The sequence below is a fragment of the Tupaia chinensis genome, unplaced genomic scaffold (genome assembly GCF_000334495.1).
Source record: "Tupaia chinensis unplaced genomic scaffold, TupChi_1.0 Scaffold000544_1, whole genome shotgun sequence".
NCBI classification, from domain to species: Eukaryota; Metazoa; Chordata; class Mammalia; order Scandentia; family Tupaiidae; genus Tupaia; species Tupaia belangeri.
This window is the reverse complement of record NW_006160056.1, coordinates 1,834,342-1,850,348: the sequence shown is the minus strand read 5'-3', so window position 1 is coordinate 1,850,348 and position 16,007 is coordinate 1,834,342. Positions and strand designations below refer to the sequence as shown.

At 36.6% G+C, this 16,007-nt stretch overlaps 1 protein-coding gene across 1 annotated transcript; it reads left to right on the top strand.

Moving 5' to 3' along the window:
* Positions 1 to 1,245: 1,245 nt before the first annotated feature.
* On the top strand, positions 1,246 to 14,339 carry PDK4 (pyruvate dehydrogenase kinase 4). The gene is made up of 11 exons (XM_006157496.3): positions 1,246 to 1,617; positions 2,542 to 2,683; positions 3,935 to 4,006; positions 4,860 to 5,044; positions 5,198 to 5,284; positions 5,739 to 5,816; positions 8,059 to 8,135; positions 9,917 to 10,015; positions 10,211 to 10,321; positions 11,088 to 11,201; positions 12,677 to 14,339. Exons 1-11 carry the CDS (start codon positions 1,488 to 1,490, stop codon positions 12,818 to 12,820), a joined length of 1,239 nt encoding a protein of 412 aa, XP_006157558.1. The 5' UTR covers positions 1,246 to 1,487; the 3' UTR covers positions 12,821 to 14,339.
* Positions 14,340 to 16,007: the final 1,668 nt, after the last annotated feature.

Sequence of the window (16,007 nt, the reverse complement as noted above, 5' to 3'; positions counted from 1 at the left end):
AAGAGTTACAATATAATGCCATGAGTGACAAAGACTTTATATGGTAGAAGGACAAGAGAGGAGCAGTCAAGAAAGATCTATTGGAGCAGATTGTGTGGGACGCACTATTTGAGGGTATACTAGGATGTCTTAGGCAAAGATTTGGAGCAGAGGCATTTCACATAGGGATACAACGAATGAGTTCTTGGATGAGAAAAAAATGAAGGTGGGTCAAACTGACAAATTGATCCCTTTTTAATTGTACTTTTAATTAACAGAGTTAAACCTAATGGAAAGAATGTGCTACCAGAAAACAACAACTTAATGTCCTTTTATCATTACATAAAAAAGTAGAAGGGCCAGCAGGAGGTGTGGCGATTAAGGCACTGGACTCCCACATGTTCGACCACAGTTGGAGTATACAGACCTGCCAGCTTGAAAATCGGGCCAGACAGATGTGCATGTGTGCTCCAAATCCAGACAGAATGGAGGAGAAGGGATTGTTTGTGACCTTGGGGAAGGGGAGGGTGATTTCTCACTGTCCTCTCTCTGCTGTGTGCAGGTGCCCTTTGGCAAAAACCTAAAAAAGAAAAAAGAAGAAGAAGGAGGAGGAGGAGGAGGTGGAGGAGGAGGAGGAGGAAGAGGAGGAGGAGGGGGAAGAGAGGAGGAGGAGGAGGAGAAGGAGAAGGAGAAGGAGAAGGAGAAGGAGAAGGAGAAGAAGAAAGGTAGGTATTTGGGCAGCTCTTCAAGTCTCAACGAATAGAACTTCCAGTTCCAAAGGAACTGCTTGCTTCTAGAAAAAAGCAGCCAGAACCTTTTAGGCTGTATTCCTTTCCCCATCCAATCGCAGAGAGACCCATATTTTTTTTGTGCAGCTAATTGGCTACTGTAAAAGCCTGCGTGAGCAAAGACCAATGAGCTCTCTGTGCCCAGATTCTTGGAAATAGTTTCTGGCTGGAAGCCCTTCTGCCCGGCCTCCCCGCCCCTGGGACCCGGGGCTGTCTCCCAAGGGGTTGATCTTGCGCCCACGTTGGCCCACATGTCCGTTTCCTACGTGACCTCCTTCTCATCCTTTGCTCCTCATAGTCCCTGGCACTGGTGCAGTGTTATTCTGCGGTCACCATGCCAGGTCACCCCGCGGGAACAGCGGCCGGGGGGCGGGCCTCAAAGTTCTTTCTCTGAACTGATTGGCGTTCCCCAAGTTCAGGACGTTCCCCAGTGACTCCTCCCAATTGGGATGGGGTGGGAGTGCGGCCGGGATAAATAAAACCGCGAGAGGCAGCCGGTGGTGGGAAGACACAAACTTGACTCTCCAGCCGTTGCACTTCAGATTCACTGCTGCACCCCCAAACCTCAACCCAGACCCGGGTGAGAGCGCCGGAAGAACACCTGCGGTCCCGGTTCTGACGCGCCGCGCGCTGTCCTCGGACCCAGGTTCTGCACCTGTCAGCCTTCGCTCTTCGAGCCAGCCCCAGCACCAGTACCTGCCAAGCCCGGTGGGCGTCAAGATGAAGGCGGCCCGCTTCGTGATGCGCAGCGCCGGCTCGCTGAGCGGCGCTAGCCTGGTCCCCCGAGAGGTCGAGCATTTCTCACGCTACAGCCCGTCCCCGCTGTCCATGAAGCAGCTGCTGGACTTTGGTGAGAGGGAGCTTAGGGCCTGGACGTGGGGCACTAGTTCTGGGAAGCTGCCTTTACTTTCAGCGCTAGGAATAAGGGAGGGCTGGGCTCTGGACCGACATCTGGGATCCACTTTGCCAGCGCACCTTGCTTGTTCTAGATCTGAAAACTTTCTGATAGCTTGAGCCTCCGGCTGAAGGCCACCAGCAGCTCCGCTGCTACTGGATGGTTTAAGCCCTTCGATCCTCTTCTTCCTGCACAGATCTTCCAGTCAAAATACGTTTTCCTTTCAGTCACCATTTAACAATTGACTGGAAACTTGATCCCCCCCCCCCATTACAGAATATTACTTCTTGGAGAAGAGTCCTAATATTGTAAAGTAGCCTCAAATTAACATACGGTATCCCTTAGCCTCCCTATAGTCCTCCACGGGTATGTCTCTCTGAATTCCTAACAGATTGCATTTCTTTACCATTTACTTGTTTCTTTTCCATATATTTGCTTAACTGCTGAAAGTATTGAAGTGCTTGCTGAAGGAATCTTAAATAGGAAAAGTTTGAAGGTTTTAAATGTGGGGTATTTATTTTATCACTGTTCTGGAAACTTTAGGACTCTCAGTGCACCTCCTTACCCCCCAACTCTGATTTCACGTCTAGACTCTTTATAGGATAATGTGTTGTCGACACTGTGGGAACACTAAGAACTGTGGGATAGTCTGACTTCTGGGAAGTGACTCTTTTCGAAAAGAGTAAACAATAATTCTCTAATGATCAAAGAAAGAAAATACCTGCTACTAAGTTATCTATAAATACTAAGTCAATAGAGAGTGAAATTGATGTCATTTTATAATATATATGTATTCAATATTTGCTAGTTAATTCTATTAAAATATATCATTTAGACATACTTTTCCCCAAAAAACTAAATAAATTTAATTTACTATAGGTTCAGAAAATGCATGTGAAAGAACTTCTTTTGCATTTTTGAGACAAGAATTGCCTGTGAGGCTAGCCAATATCCTGAAGGAAATTGATATCCTCCCTGATCGATTAGTAAATACCTCTTCAGTGCAACTGGTTAAGAGCTGGTAAGTGCTGAACCATTCTGGAGTATCTAGTTTAAAGACAATTATCTGAGTATGGTTTCTCATAATAACATTATAACTGGAAAACAAGTGGTCTGAATAGTGAATACGTTTGAAAGATGCTAAGTATCTAATCTCTAGTTTATTAATCTAGGGTACATTATTAATGGGGAGTTATTAAACTCTAAACAAAAGTTTGCACTCTAAAAAAGTAGATACTTTTCAAATATAATTTTGATTTGTAAAAGGACTTCGAAAAATAATTGCTATATGCAACTTTAATTTTCAATTAATTTTAACTTTGTACTTTAGTAGAAGACAGAGTTTGATGATGCAAAGGAAATTTTGTCTGGAAAAATAAACTATATAAGTGGTTATGATTTAGGGAGGACCCATCTTTGTTACTTACAAAGTGATACACATAGTAGGTTCTAGGTTCAAATCCTACCTCTGCTACTTCCTAGTTGTGGAATCCTCGACATGTGTTTTAAATTCTCTATGCCTCAATTTCTCTAGTTTTATTAAGGAGGATAAAGTATATGCCTCACGGGGATGTCTGAGTGTAATTAAATGAAGTAATTCATCAAACAAACAAAAGTTAGAACAGTACCCAGCATGCAGCCAGTATCAGCATCAGTTATTATCATCTCATTTTACAAATAAAGGTACTTATGCCTAGAGAAGGTAGATAACCCAGAAGAGCAGATTTTCAGAGAACAGAGCCTGTGGCAGACATGCACCAGAGACTCACCCTAATCCACTGACTGTACAGTTTTTAGTTCATTGAGTCAAAAAATATGTGTATTAAATACCCATAAAACAATCAGGATCTCAAACACATATTCAATTTGTAGTATTTACTTCTGCTTTCAAGACTTCTGCTCCCTTACAGATTAATAAAGCAGGGAAAAGTCTTTATAGAAAATTGTTTCTAAGCAATTTTGGTAGAATGTGAATGTGAAATGTGAAAGCCACGGATGATATGAATGTGCAAGCAAACATCAGAAAACTAAATACCTAGGACACTTAGAGAAATATTTTAAGTTAAATTTTAAGTTAATAAATGGAAGATTAAAAGTTGTAGCCTTTTTATTTTTCTATCATACTGTTTTCCAAATGGTCCAAAGGAAACATTTCGATTTAGAATGTATTGTTTACCTTCTCTTTTTAAATCACTTGAAAAATCATTCTATTGCAATTGTTGTGTATCTGACTATTCATTTTAACACTTAAAACACATCTGTTGCTTTACAGGTATATCCAGAGCCTGATGGATTTGGTAGAATTTCATGAGAAAAGCCCAGATGACCAGAAAGCTTTATCAGAGTAAGCTCTATACATATTTAAAACTTTACTTATCTCCAAATATATGCCTAAAACATTTTTTAGAACAAAATTTAAAAGAGCTCCCACCCTAAATAATAAATTACTACCCTTTTACAGATGACAAGTGTTGGTTTGTTGGTGTTTGAGAAGCTAAGGAATAGGGTATTGTAAATGATGTTGAATATGAGCAACTGTAGAGGATTTGTTAAAAGTATTTATTTCTTTAACTTTATTTATTATCATTATTTTTTAAAATTTACTATGGGGCATATGTACTCACCAGAGAGAGGGAGAGGAGAGAGAGAGAAAGAGAGAGAGAGAGGAAGCCCCCAGAAAATTGTTTTAAGAAAATATATTTTTACTGTAAATTTAGTCCAGTGATTAGATTTATAAAAAAGATTTACTATTATCTAATTTTAATACATTTTGGTGTCATTGGAGAGCAAACAACCATTTTCTTTCAGAGTAATTGCCCGTTTGTAGCAACCTAAATAAAAATCTTTTTCTGACAAGAAATTTTGATACTGTTTTCACAATAGCATTCTAGAATCATCTTTTGTATTAGTTATCATTTTTTTAAGAGAAGGCTTAACAAACATCAATAATAAACACACCATTACAGAGCTGGTAGTTTTACATGCATGCTAAAAGCAAAATAAATCTGTCTATGAAACTATCTCGTCTACTCTAATAGAAAAAACTGTAGTGAGAGCTCTGATAAACTTTACTCTAGCATGTTATCAGTTGATTTGTTCAGATGGATATCACAAAAAGAGCTTTAGTCTTCTTTGTAATCTAAGTAATATAAATGAATGAAATTTACTTGAACTCTAATACAAATGTTATGGCTTAGCTTTGTAGATACACTCATCAAAGTTAGAAATAGACATCATAACGTAGTCCCAACGATGGCACAAGGCATCATCGAGTATAAAGATGGCTGTACGGTTGACCCAGTCACCAATCAAAATCTTCAGTATTTTTTGGATCGATTTTACATGAATCGTATTTCTACTCGGATGCTGATGAACCAGCATAGTAAGTGTATCTCATCATAATCATAATATAAAGAAATGGGTGTTAATTGTAACTACAGTTTCACTAGTAGGTGGTCACATACTTTCTTAGTAATAGTTCTAATCATTATCCTCATTCTTACAGTGACATTTTTCTGTTTTTATTTTTCAATAGTTCTTATATTTAGTGACTCAAAGACAGGAAACCCAACCCACATTGGAAGCATTGATCCTAACTGTGATGTAGCAGCTGTGGTTCAAGGTAATTTCCAGATTTCTGCATTTCCCTTACTGAAAATGTAGGATAATATGATTGACATATTTATAATTGAGGCTAGCCTATGAGCAAATTCATTTTCACAGTATTCCCATTTATGTTTCTGTAAGTGCTATCTTCAAGGACCTTTGCTTTTGTGAGTCAGGGATGTAAACATTCATGTATGTAATATTGTAAAAAATCCAAACATAAGTATCTAATGTGGCATATTCTTATACATTGTACTTTGTCTTTAAAATGCCCCTATACCTATTGCTACAACTACAGCTTAGACACTGTTTTAATTTTTCCTTCAATAAAATATTAAAAAGGTAGTTTTCATATACACAAGTCTGTAATTTAGTGAGTGTTCTAGATTAAGAACAGTATACACAGTGAACAACATTGGAGAACTGTACTTAGCATACATTTATTTTTATGAAAAATTGTTCTTTTCCAGATGCCTTTGAGTGCTCAAAGATGCTCTGTGATCAGTACTATTTAACATCTCCTGAATTAAAACTCACACAAGTGAATGGTAAGCTATAAATACAAAATATTTTAACTTAGGGAAAATTTAATATTCTCCCAGTATGATGATTCTTTTGGGTAAATATAAAGCAAATGTTGAGTTCCTTTTTTCTCTTCCATATTTGCCTAGAATTTAAACTCTTTTTCTTTTTGGAAGCCAAGATTCAACTTCACTGTGGCCAGAAAGCTCTAGTTAGTTATGCATATTCGGTTACTAATGACAATTCATAAAGAAGGATGATTGGAACAAATAATTTGCGATTTAAAGTAGCAAATAGGTTCCAATGTCCTGGATCAAGGAAAAACTGACTACCACAGATTATGAGGAATAAGGAGACTAGAAATAGGGTGGACAGAGGAGATATCCTTCTAAAGAGGTTATCAGCAACCTGGAACCTGAAGTGCTTTAAATTGCACTGAGTAATACTGCATAAGTCCACTTACATGAAGTATCTGAAATAGTCATTCTCACAGAAGCAGAGAGTGGAATGATGGTTGCCAGGTGCTGCGAGAGGGGAAAATGAGTTGCTTTTCAAGAGGTATAAAGTTTCAGTTATGCAAGATAAATTAATTCTTGAGGTTTACTGTACAACATAGTGCCTATGGTTAACAATACTGTATTGTATACTTAAAAATTTTATTGGGACCAGCAGTTAGTGTAATGGTGCCAGGTGTTGGGAGAGAGGAAAATGGGGAGCTGCTTTTTAAGAGGTATAAAGTTTCAGTTATGCAAGATAAATTAATTCTTGAGGTTTACTGTACAACATAGTGCCTATGGTTAACAATACTGTATTGTATACTTAAAAATTTTATTGGGACCAGCAGTTAGTGTAATGGCTATGTCGCTGGACTCCCACGTAGTTGACTGTGGTTCGCGTCCCGGACCCGGTGGCTTAAAACTCACACCAGATGCGTGTGCGTGCGTGCCCAAGATCCTGAGAGGAGAATGGAGAAGGGATTGCAGTGTGGCCATCCTCCCTGGGGGGTGATTTCTCACTTTCTGTCTCTCTGTCTCTCTCTGTCTGTCTGGCAAGTGCACGCGCCCTATAGCGAAAACCTCTCAAAAAAATTTATTAAAAAGATAGATCTCAGGTTAAATTTTCTTACCATGATAAGGAAAAAATGCACTATAAGTATATATCACTGTTTTGGATACAGAACATACTTAAGAGCTTCAACTCCAGTGTGTCTGAGAAAACAAGGTCTTACTTCCTTGACGGAAGTGATCATGTGAGAATACAAGGCCCCATTTTGATCCTAGTCCATCCTGTTCTAGAAGATAGTTGAATCTCAAAGCAAGACAACATACTCTAATTAGGACTACCTTCTTCTTTCTACTTAATGGAAATATCTTTTTCACGCAGTATTTATACATAAACAATTTTTGTTATTAATAAGAGTTCAAATCAAGTTGCTCAAATTAAGAGTCGAATAACATAGATCGGGAACATGAAAATGTAAGTGAATGCGAAACTAAAAGTAGAGATACAAATAAAGAGAGAGAAATCCTTTTAAGAATAAACAACGTTGTTGCATAATTCTTGTAGATAAACTGCTTGAACTGTGTGATAAAATAAAGAGGGGATTGTGCCAGACCTTGTGTTTTCTGATTCAAACTTTGCCAAGGCCTGGAGCACTGAAGAATAATACTTTATTTTTCTTCTCAAACAGTATTATGAGGTTTTTGTTTCTCTGTTTTCTTTAGCCTCTTGGTGAAATTTAACCATATTCAGCATGTAAGATTTAATGTTTGAGTGTTACAAAACCAAGGAAAATCAGATCTGTTATTTACCATGCATTTAAAACATAAAAATTATAGTTAGTGTTAATTTCAATGCTATGCCATAAGGTATATACCATATGGTTTTCTTTTTTCTGCTTCCTTAAAATGCATATAATTTTAACTCTGAAATTGTCCAAAACAAACCTATTAAAAATAAAAAATAATAATCCATGTAATCCAATTTATATCATTTATACCATTGACTTACACTTTCTCTAACTTTATACATTTGTGGAAAAGTACAAAAATTAATCACAGAGCACTTAGTAGCAACTGTAACAGCATTTTGAAGACAAGTCAGTCCTATATGCTGTTCAATAGAAAAGTTCCAGGGCAAAAGTTTGGAGTAGGAAAGACAGGGAATATGCCAACCCTTTTTAAGTCTCACATGTTAATCTCATATTTATGGAGGTTTATTTTGGTGACATGTTTGTTTCCCAGTTCTCAATGAGTGTAATTTTTCTAGGAAAATCTCCAGACCAACCAATTCATATCGTGTATGTTCCTTCTCATCTTCATCATATGCTCTTTGAACTATTCAAGGTAAGATACTTCACCATTTTGTCTTTAAAAAGTTAATTATAATTTTGTTTCTTTTTTCCTTCTCCCATTAAACTGGAGCCTTGTTATCTTTTCTCAAGAATGCTTCTGTACTCCTAAGAGAAGGAAGCTGAACCGTCAATGTTTGAAAGCACACATACAGTTCCCTGTGCCATCACCACGTATTTGAGAATGCACCATATGATTCAGGGTGTCTTAATGGTTTAGGGTGGGAAGATGTTCCCATTATTTTTCAGGGGTCCAACAAAGCACTAGTCAGTCATCATTCATTCCTTCATTCATTCATCAAGAGAGGTCATATGGTGAGGGCTTAAGGAAATGAGAATTGTTACCTCCATCCCCCATAGCTGGTCCAACTCCAGATGCAAAAGGTTCCGGTCCAGAATTATTATAGGTAGCATGGCTCCATTCTGAGTCTAGAATATGCACAAAAAACAGTTTTTTCAACAATCTACTCTGAAGTATATGTGTACCATAGGCTCTTTCTTAAAATGCAAATTCTGATTCAGTGCATTGGAAGCGTTGGCCAAAGATTCTAATTTTCTAATAAACAAATTGGTGATGCTGGTCTGTAGACCATACTTTGCGTGGTAGCCCTGTAGAGCAGCACTTCTCAAACTATGGTGCATGCCAGAATCCCCAGAGGTTTTGTTGGAACATATATTCTGGGGCTCTACTCCAGAGATTTTGACTGTCTAGGTCTGCAAATTTGCATTTCTAATGAACTCCAAGGGGATACAGATGTTCCTGGTTAGGGTAGCCAGTTGCCAAGAATCAAATCCTTTCATGGATTCCAAGATCAAACTAAAACTCTTTATTTAAATTAAAAAAAGAAAAAGAAAAAAATGCCTGAAGCTTTGTGGTACTCCCCAAGTGTCCTCAGGACTGGAGAGGAAGAACCCTAAAAAAGTGAAATCTGCCTCCTATTCTAGCATAATTCTCTTCAGAAATGACAGTTTTCTAGCTTATTTTAATATTACTGCAGTGAGGAATTGATATTACTTCAAACACCTCATCTATTTTATTTCACTTCAGCTAATGACTAGAACTTAATATTATATATAAGCCAGAAGGCAGATAAGAAATGGTTAGAGACGACAATGATTTAAATAAACCAGGATTATATGAGATTTCTATATGAAAACTTGTTTAGTTTGCTCAATGTTAAAGAATGAAAGGTACTTTTTCATTGATTTGATATATTTATAAGTTGAATGATGCAAATCATGAAGTTATTTTGCCATCATTGGTAAAAGTTAAGATGATAATCAAATGCAAATTGAAATTTAATTTAGAATTATAGACTGTACTTTTAAATAGTAGCAACCTTTTCCCAGTAAATTTTATAAAAGCCAATAAACTGGTTCAATGATTCACTGTTCATTTGTTATATAATAGTCTTTGGTGCTTGGATATAAAATGTAATGGAAAGACAGAAAAGGGAGAGCTAGGAAGTGGACTATAAAAACCAATTTCTACATTTAAATTAAGCTTACAAATAAGAATTTGACAGTGAGCAGAATTGTTTTTCCATTAGACATTACTCCCAGGAGCTATATTATATGGTAAATGAATGTTTTTCATTATACATCCTGTATGACATATTCATAAATGGCTATTTACAGAGCTGTTTTACTACTAACTTCAAAAAAATAGGAACTTAGAATTGCTCTTTGTGCTGCTTTTATTTTAAACATAAAAAAACCAGCTATTTATTGTTCATAATTCTGCCATTGAATTCCTTATGGGTTTGTTTTCTTTAGAATGCGATGAGAGCAACAGTCGAACACCAGGAAAATTGGCCTTCCCTTACACCCATTGAGGTGATTGTTGTCTTGGGAAAAGAAGACCTTACAATTAAGGTAACTATTCTCTGTTTTTTGTTCGGGTCTCTCTGGAGAGAATTAAAAAGGGTCGATCATAACTAAGCTCTGCTTTTGACAGTAGCTAAGTCACCTATACTAGGTGACTTTTTAATGAGAGGAAGACATTTGTACTATAGACTAATGCATGCTGCTCCTAATGTGCAACTCTGATGACTTGTTTATTTGTTTAAGATTTCAGACAGAGGAGGTGGTGTTCCTCTGAGGATTATTGACCGCCTCTTCAGTTACACATACTCTACTGCACCAACACCTGTGATGGATAATTCCAGAAATGCTCCTTTGGTAAGATCAGTTATATGACTAACTTCATCCCAGCCTCCTACTTCTTTTTATTTTTTTAAATTTATTTATTTACATTCATTCACCGTACATCATTACAGCATACAAAATGAGATTTTCCATCCAGAGTACACTGTATATTGTCTCAGTCAAGCACATCAACATATATGTTATTGTCAACAAATAATTTTCCATTTCTTGTTTCCTGTATGTTTTGCTTTTTTTCCCCCCATCCTTGATTCCCTATCTCTTACCCTCTGCCATCTCCCACTCTCCTCCCATACTGTCTCTGGTATCTATGTTTGCTTTCTATACTGTTTTCCCCCCACATTTTATTGAATTACTAAAGATGTTAATTAATCTAAATATTTTCATAGCAAACACAGCTGATACATACATTTCCATGAACACAAGTCTAACTTTAGGCATCCTATAAAGTAGCACCTAGCTGGGGCTATATATTTTACTGCAGTCATCAAATTTGATACTCTAGCCTCCTACTTCTAAATGTAGAACCACAGTTACAGGAAAGTATTTAAACAAGTCAATCCATTTCATTAAATTAGGCATGAGGGATATGAGAAAGAATGTTAGAACAAGTTAAAAAGAAAGGGTGAAATGATTCTACAAGGGGTCTCTAATGGAAAACAGAAGACATTTATTTAAGTTCTAGGACATCAGTATCGGTGAGGTTAATAACTCATTTTTACATTTTATATTCCAATGAACATGTTCAATTCTTTAATGATAACTGGTGCTTCCCTTCTAGGCTGGTTTTGGTTATGGCTTGCCAATCTCTCGTCTCTATGCCAAGTACTTTCAAGGAGATCTCAATCTCTACTCCTTGTCAGGATATGGAACAGATGCTATCATCTACTTAAAGGTATCCTTTGAATTCAATAAATAAGTCGTATTTCTAAAATGATCCCTTCTCTAGCCCTGAGTTCTATGGTCCAGAGAGAATTCTCCAAACTGAGCTAATGCAAACAATGACCACAAGTCATTCTATTTTCTGTGAGTGTGTGTATATATACTATTTGATATCATAACTTACCAAAGAGGAAGTTGGGCCATACTACCTGACTCAAGTGAAGCAATAAGACATGTTTCCCAAAATTTCCACAGTTAGAGTGAAGACATCCTTATGTGACTTGTTAAAAGCAACTTCTTTTTTTTTTTTTTTTTTTTTTGAGAGGTTTTTGCTATAGGGCGCGTGCACGCGCCAGACAGAAAGAGAGCGACAGAAAGCGCGAAATCCCCCCCCAGGGGGGATGGCCATGCCACAATCCCTTCTCCTCCATTCTCCTCTTGGGATCTTGGGCACGCACGCACATGCACCCAGCGTGAGGTTAAGCCACCGCATCCGGGACTCAAACCGCGGTCGACTACATGGGAGTCTAGCGACACAGCCATTACGCTAACTGCTGGTCCCAAAGGCAACTTCTTTTGGCATCTGTGAGAGTAGGTGTACTTTCCTTCACTTGAACTTGTGAAAGATATATGCTAATAATGTTCCAACCTAGGAAAACAACAGATATCAAGATACTGAAGACCTTAAGCTGACCTTATTATAAATCCAGAGAGGAAAGCTGACTGCTCACATGCTGTCAGTGGGATGGCAGGCATTTCCTCTTTGAACTTTAAAACTTGGTTCATGTTTTTTTTTTTTCTAGTTTTGATAAAGCCTCAACTTAACTGTGAAGTTCACTCTCCTGATTCTGTTAATCATTTGCCAACTATTTCAACTGAAAATACATTGGGTCGGCCGAAAAGTCATCCTGCATTTTTGCATAGAAAAACATGTCATGACTTTTCCAACGATCTGAAATTTATAATATTAGAATAAAAACATTAAACTTCCAGGCTCTCATTTTGTGTTTTGGAATTCTTTGCCAAATGGAATTTGGCTCTCTAAAAAAATAACATATTCATTTCTTAAATGAGTAAATCTTCAGACTACTGGGAAGGGTTTTCTTATAACTTCATAGTATCCGATTAGAGCTATGATATAGATATTTTCCCTGGAAAGACTAACTTTGCTATTCAACTCTGTCATATCAGCAGTATTTGAAGACAGGGTACTGATATTGGACACAAATGGTAATCTTTATAATTGCATATGTACAATGGAGACTTGACCCTTCCCCTATTGGGTGGAGATAAAACTTATTTTTCAGTTTTGTTTTATATAGTGCCCAGTAGACCATGGGCACTGGTGTGCTTTTATTACTAAATCAATTAAATGAATATATTTGAATGTTTGAATACTTACATCTAAATGTATTTTGGATAATCATCTCAAGTACAAATTATGCAACTCATAATCTCTTTGGTTTGATGTTGTTTCCCCTCTCCTAGGCTTTATCTTCTGAGTCTATAGAAAAACTCCCCGTCTTTAACAAGTCAGCTTTCAAACATTATCAGATGAGCACCGAGGCTGACGACTGGTGTATCCCGAGCAGGGAACCAAAGAACCTTGCAAACAAAGTAGTGGCCGTGTGAAGAGGGACACTCAGGACATTTTATGGGAACAAAGTGGGTCTGTGATAGTGCTGCTTCCTGAATGTCTGTGTGTTTTTTTCAAAAACAAATGACAAGCAACAAGAAATGCCCTGGTCAGAACATTGATCCAATGAGGAATGGTGTGTATTTCTGTAACCCAGGAGAGCATAGAACTGGACCATGGATGTTAACAGGTGACAGTTCCGAGGTGATTTTAAACATAGACTAGCTCATGAGTTTATGTCAGATCCTAAAGAAGAAATAAGCTTCAGTTTTCCATATTGTATCACCAAGGATGGGACAGGGAGTGAACGTGAAGATATGTTAGAAATTTCAGTCGATTGATATTTTAGGCTTCTTGTTAACATCAAAAGATATTGGTATTCATTGGATAAAAGCATTGATATACCAGGACTTGCCTGCCATGCAAAGGATTAGAGCTGAGTTTACGTTATGTGATTAGAAATGTATGTACATGTACATTTCATATGTGTTTATGTGCTCTAGAGAGGCTGGTAACTAAAATAATGTTCACTTTGAATGAAAAGGAATGAGTCTAAGCGTTTTATTCAAAGTTGCAGCCGAGGCATTGAGCCTATGTGAAAACTCAGAAGAAGCTTCTTCTGATAAGTACAGTTCCATTATTATGCTGCTTTTCCTGTTCACACAGTAAGTGAACACATTCCCAGGTGCCTAGTGTGGGTGACTTGTTAGCATGTGCAATGAACTCTGGATGTTAGGGGTTGGACAGAGAGAGAGAGGATGACCAAAGTGATAGCAACAATATCTCTGACCTTGTTTTGTTTAGAACTGAAACAGTAGGTCGGTAAAACCACGTTAAGCAAAAAATTCATGCCAGGAAACCAACACAGTAGGAAGGGCTGTTCTCTACCTTGAAGTTGTGGTAATCCAAAGTACCATTTTCTAGGATTAAAATGATGTATTTTTTTATATATAGTTAATTACATTCTCTACACTCCAGCATTAACATGTCTGTTAAAAGTTTCTACTTATCTAATGGCTCAAGAACATTGGAATTTAAATACTTCTTTGGGTATTTTTTAACAAATAACCTGGAAGTACAAGGTTCTCATGCCAATGTGCTTTCATTTGTGAATTGTTGCAGTTGAGAACTAATGAATGAAAGCTATAATATACATGGTACTTTGAGCAAATTAACGTGTAATATGCAGTTTGACAGGCCAGTCTTGCAGGTCACACTTAGAGAAAATGAAATAAAAGAGTGAAAGGAAGGGAGATAAGGAGATAGGAAGGGACAGAAGCAGAAGGCAGGCATCTTTCTATTTTCCCCCACAAGTTATTTCCAGAAATTATCTATATTTTTATGGATAACTTATTGAGAAAAAAAGTAAATTGGTGTCTTTCAAAGGACTGTGGCTTCTTTAAATATGGCTCTCATTCTTACATAATAGCAGGCTTTTATGAGATAATAAATTCATCTGTGTCAAATTAAATACTTAAACTGATATGTAGAAAAAAATTTTGGATTTTCTGCATTGTAAAATATTACTGTTTGAATGGTGAATTTAACATTTGTGTTTAATTTTGTGATGGCCTGTGTTGTGTTGCAGCGCTGCTGATCGAGGCAATAGAAACCTCAACCATTTGTTGTGAATTTCAAATTTTATCATAAGCAGTTCTTAACAGTGACTTTTCTTGATGGTGGGACTCTGGCTCATGCTTTTATTGATTATGTAAAACTGTTTTTAATGGGTTATTTGTTGTTTCTGTTTTATCCTGAAATTTGAGCTAAAGATTTTTGCATGTAAATATTTATATTTACCAAAGATTTTAAAGCAGTTGATTAATTAATTAATTCAAACACTGTGAACTATCTTTAAACACTATAGAAAAAGAAATGTGAGTATCTCAATGATATCAACTGTGTAAATGGAGTTCTATAATAGAAATAGTCTACATTGGTATTTGTGAAACGTATGAAGAGTTTTAGGATTCTGGCAGGTAATTACTGAATGCTCAGGCCCACTTGAATTATCAATGTATAAAACTGTATTTTTGTCTTTAGGTTATGTACAGAGAAATGTATTAATTTTTATAATAAATATTTTTGTTATAATAGCTGACAGTCTTTTAAAGTTTTTTTCTCAAGTTACCTCCAAATTCTAAGAATTTGAGTTAAAGGTTTTTCTCACTTTACAGTCAATCACAATTTACCTATAAATTGGGGAATTCCTTTTAAAAGTATTAAAATAAACTTAAAATCTTCATTTTTAAATGAAAGATAAGTACTTTATAGCAGTTCACAAATTTCTCATGATATGTCTCATGTAGTTAGTGTTTATCCACATACGTATATTTAATAATCATTTTTGCAATGTATAGATTACCTACCTTTTTTTAGTGAATTAAAAGTTGCATTCAGTGTCTGTGTTTGCATAAATACAGTGGAGTAACAAAATAATTACCTAGATAATTTAGGTTCTCAAACAACTTCAGGATTAAGTATCTAAATGACAATATAGCAGAAATAGAATAGAAAGTACTAAATTCTATTGTGGCACATATTATCTTGCTATCTTTATTTCCTTTTTTTTTTTTTTACTAATTTAGACCTACATTATCTTTAGACAACAGCTGCTGCCCACCTCCGTAATGCCTTACAAGCAAGGTTCTGCAAATAGAAAAAACAAATAAAATAAAAAAGGAAGGAAGGAATGGAGAGAAGGACGAAGACCAAGTAGACTAAATGAAATTAGTACAATAAGTCTGTCACAAATAAATTAAAAAATCTTGTCAAAAAATCATATTTGGATAAAAAAATAATGGGACCGAAGAGGCTGGGAAATTCCACATATATTTTTGGCATTGCTATACATATATTATAAACATAAATGCACCTACTACTTTTTGTACAGTGACAAAAAGTAGTAAGAGTATGCTCTACAAGGCTGACCCACATGGAGGGTTCTAAGCAGGCACACAAACATGATCCAGGCTGGCTGCAATTGGGGGTGGATCAAGGTATCAAGACATTGTTGGGGGGAGGGGGTGCCTACTGCACTCTCTCTCTCATGGAAAAAAGAAAATGTAAGAAAATAAAAAATAAAGAGTCTTTGGGACCAGCAGTTGGTGTAATGGCTATGTCGCTGGACTCCCATGTAGTCGACTATGGTTCAAGGCCTGGACCCAGCGGCTTAAACTCACG

Excerpts from the sequence above, each read along its gene's own strand:
- PDK4 (XM_006157496.3), top strand. The coding sequence starts at position 1,488 with ATGAAGGCGGCCCGCTTCGTGATGCGCAGCGCCGGCTCGCTGAGCGGC. Across the intron at positions 5,285-5,738 it reads TGTAGCAGCTGTGGTTCAAG|ATGCCTTTGAGTGCTCAAAG; the intron begins GTAATTTCCAGA and ends GTTCTTTTCCAG. Across the intron at positions 5,817-8,058 it reads AAAACTCACACAAGTGAATG|GAAAATCTCCAGACCAACCA; the intron begins GTAAGCTATAAA and ends TAATTTTTCTAG.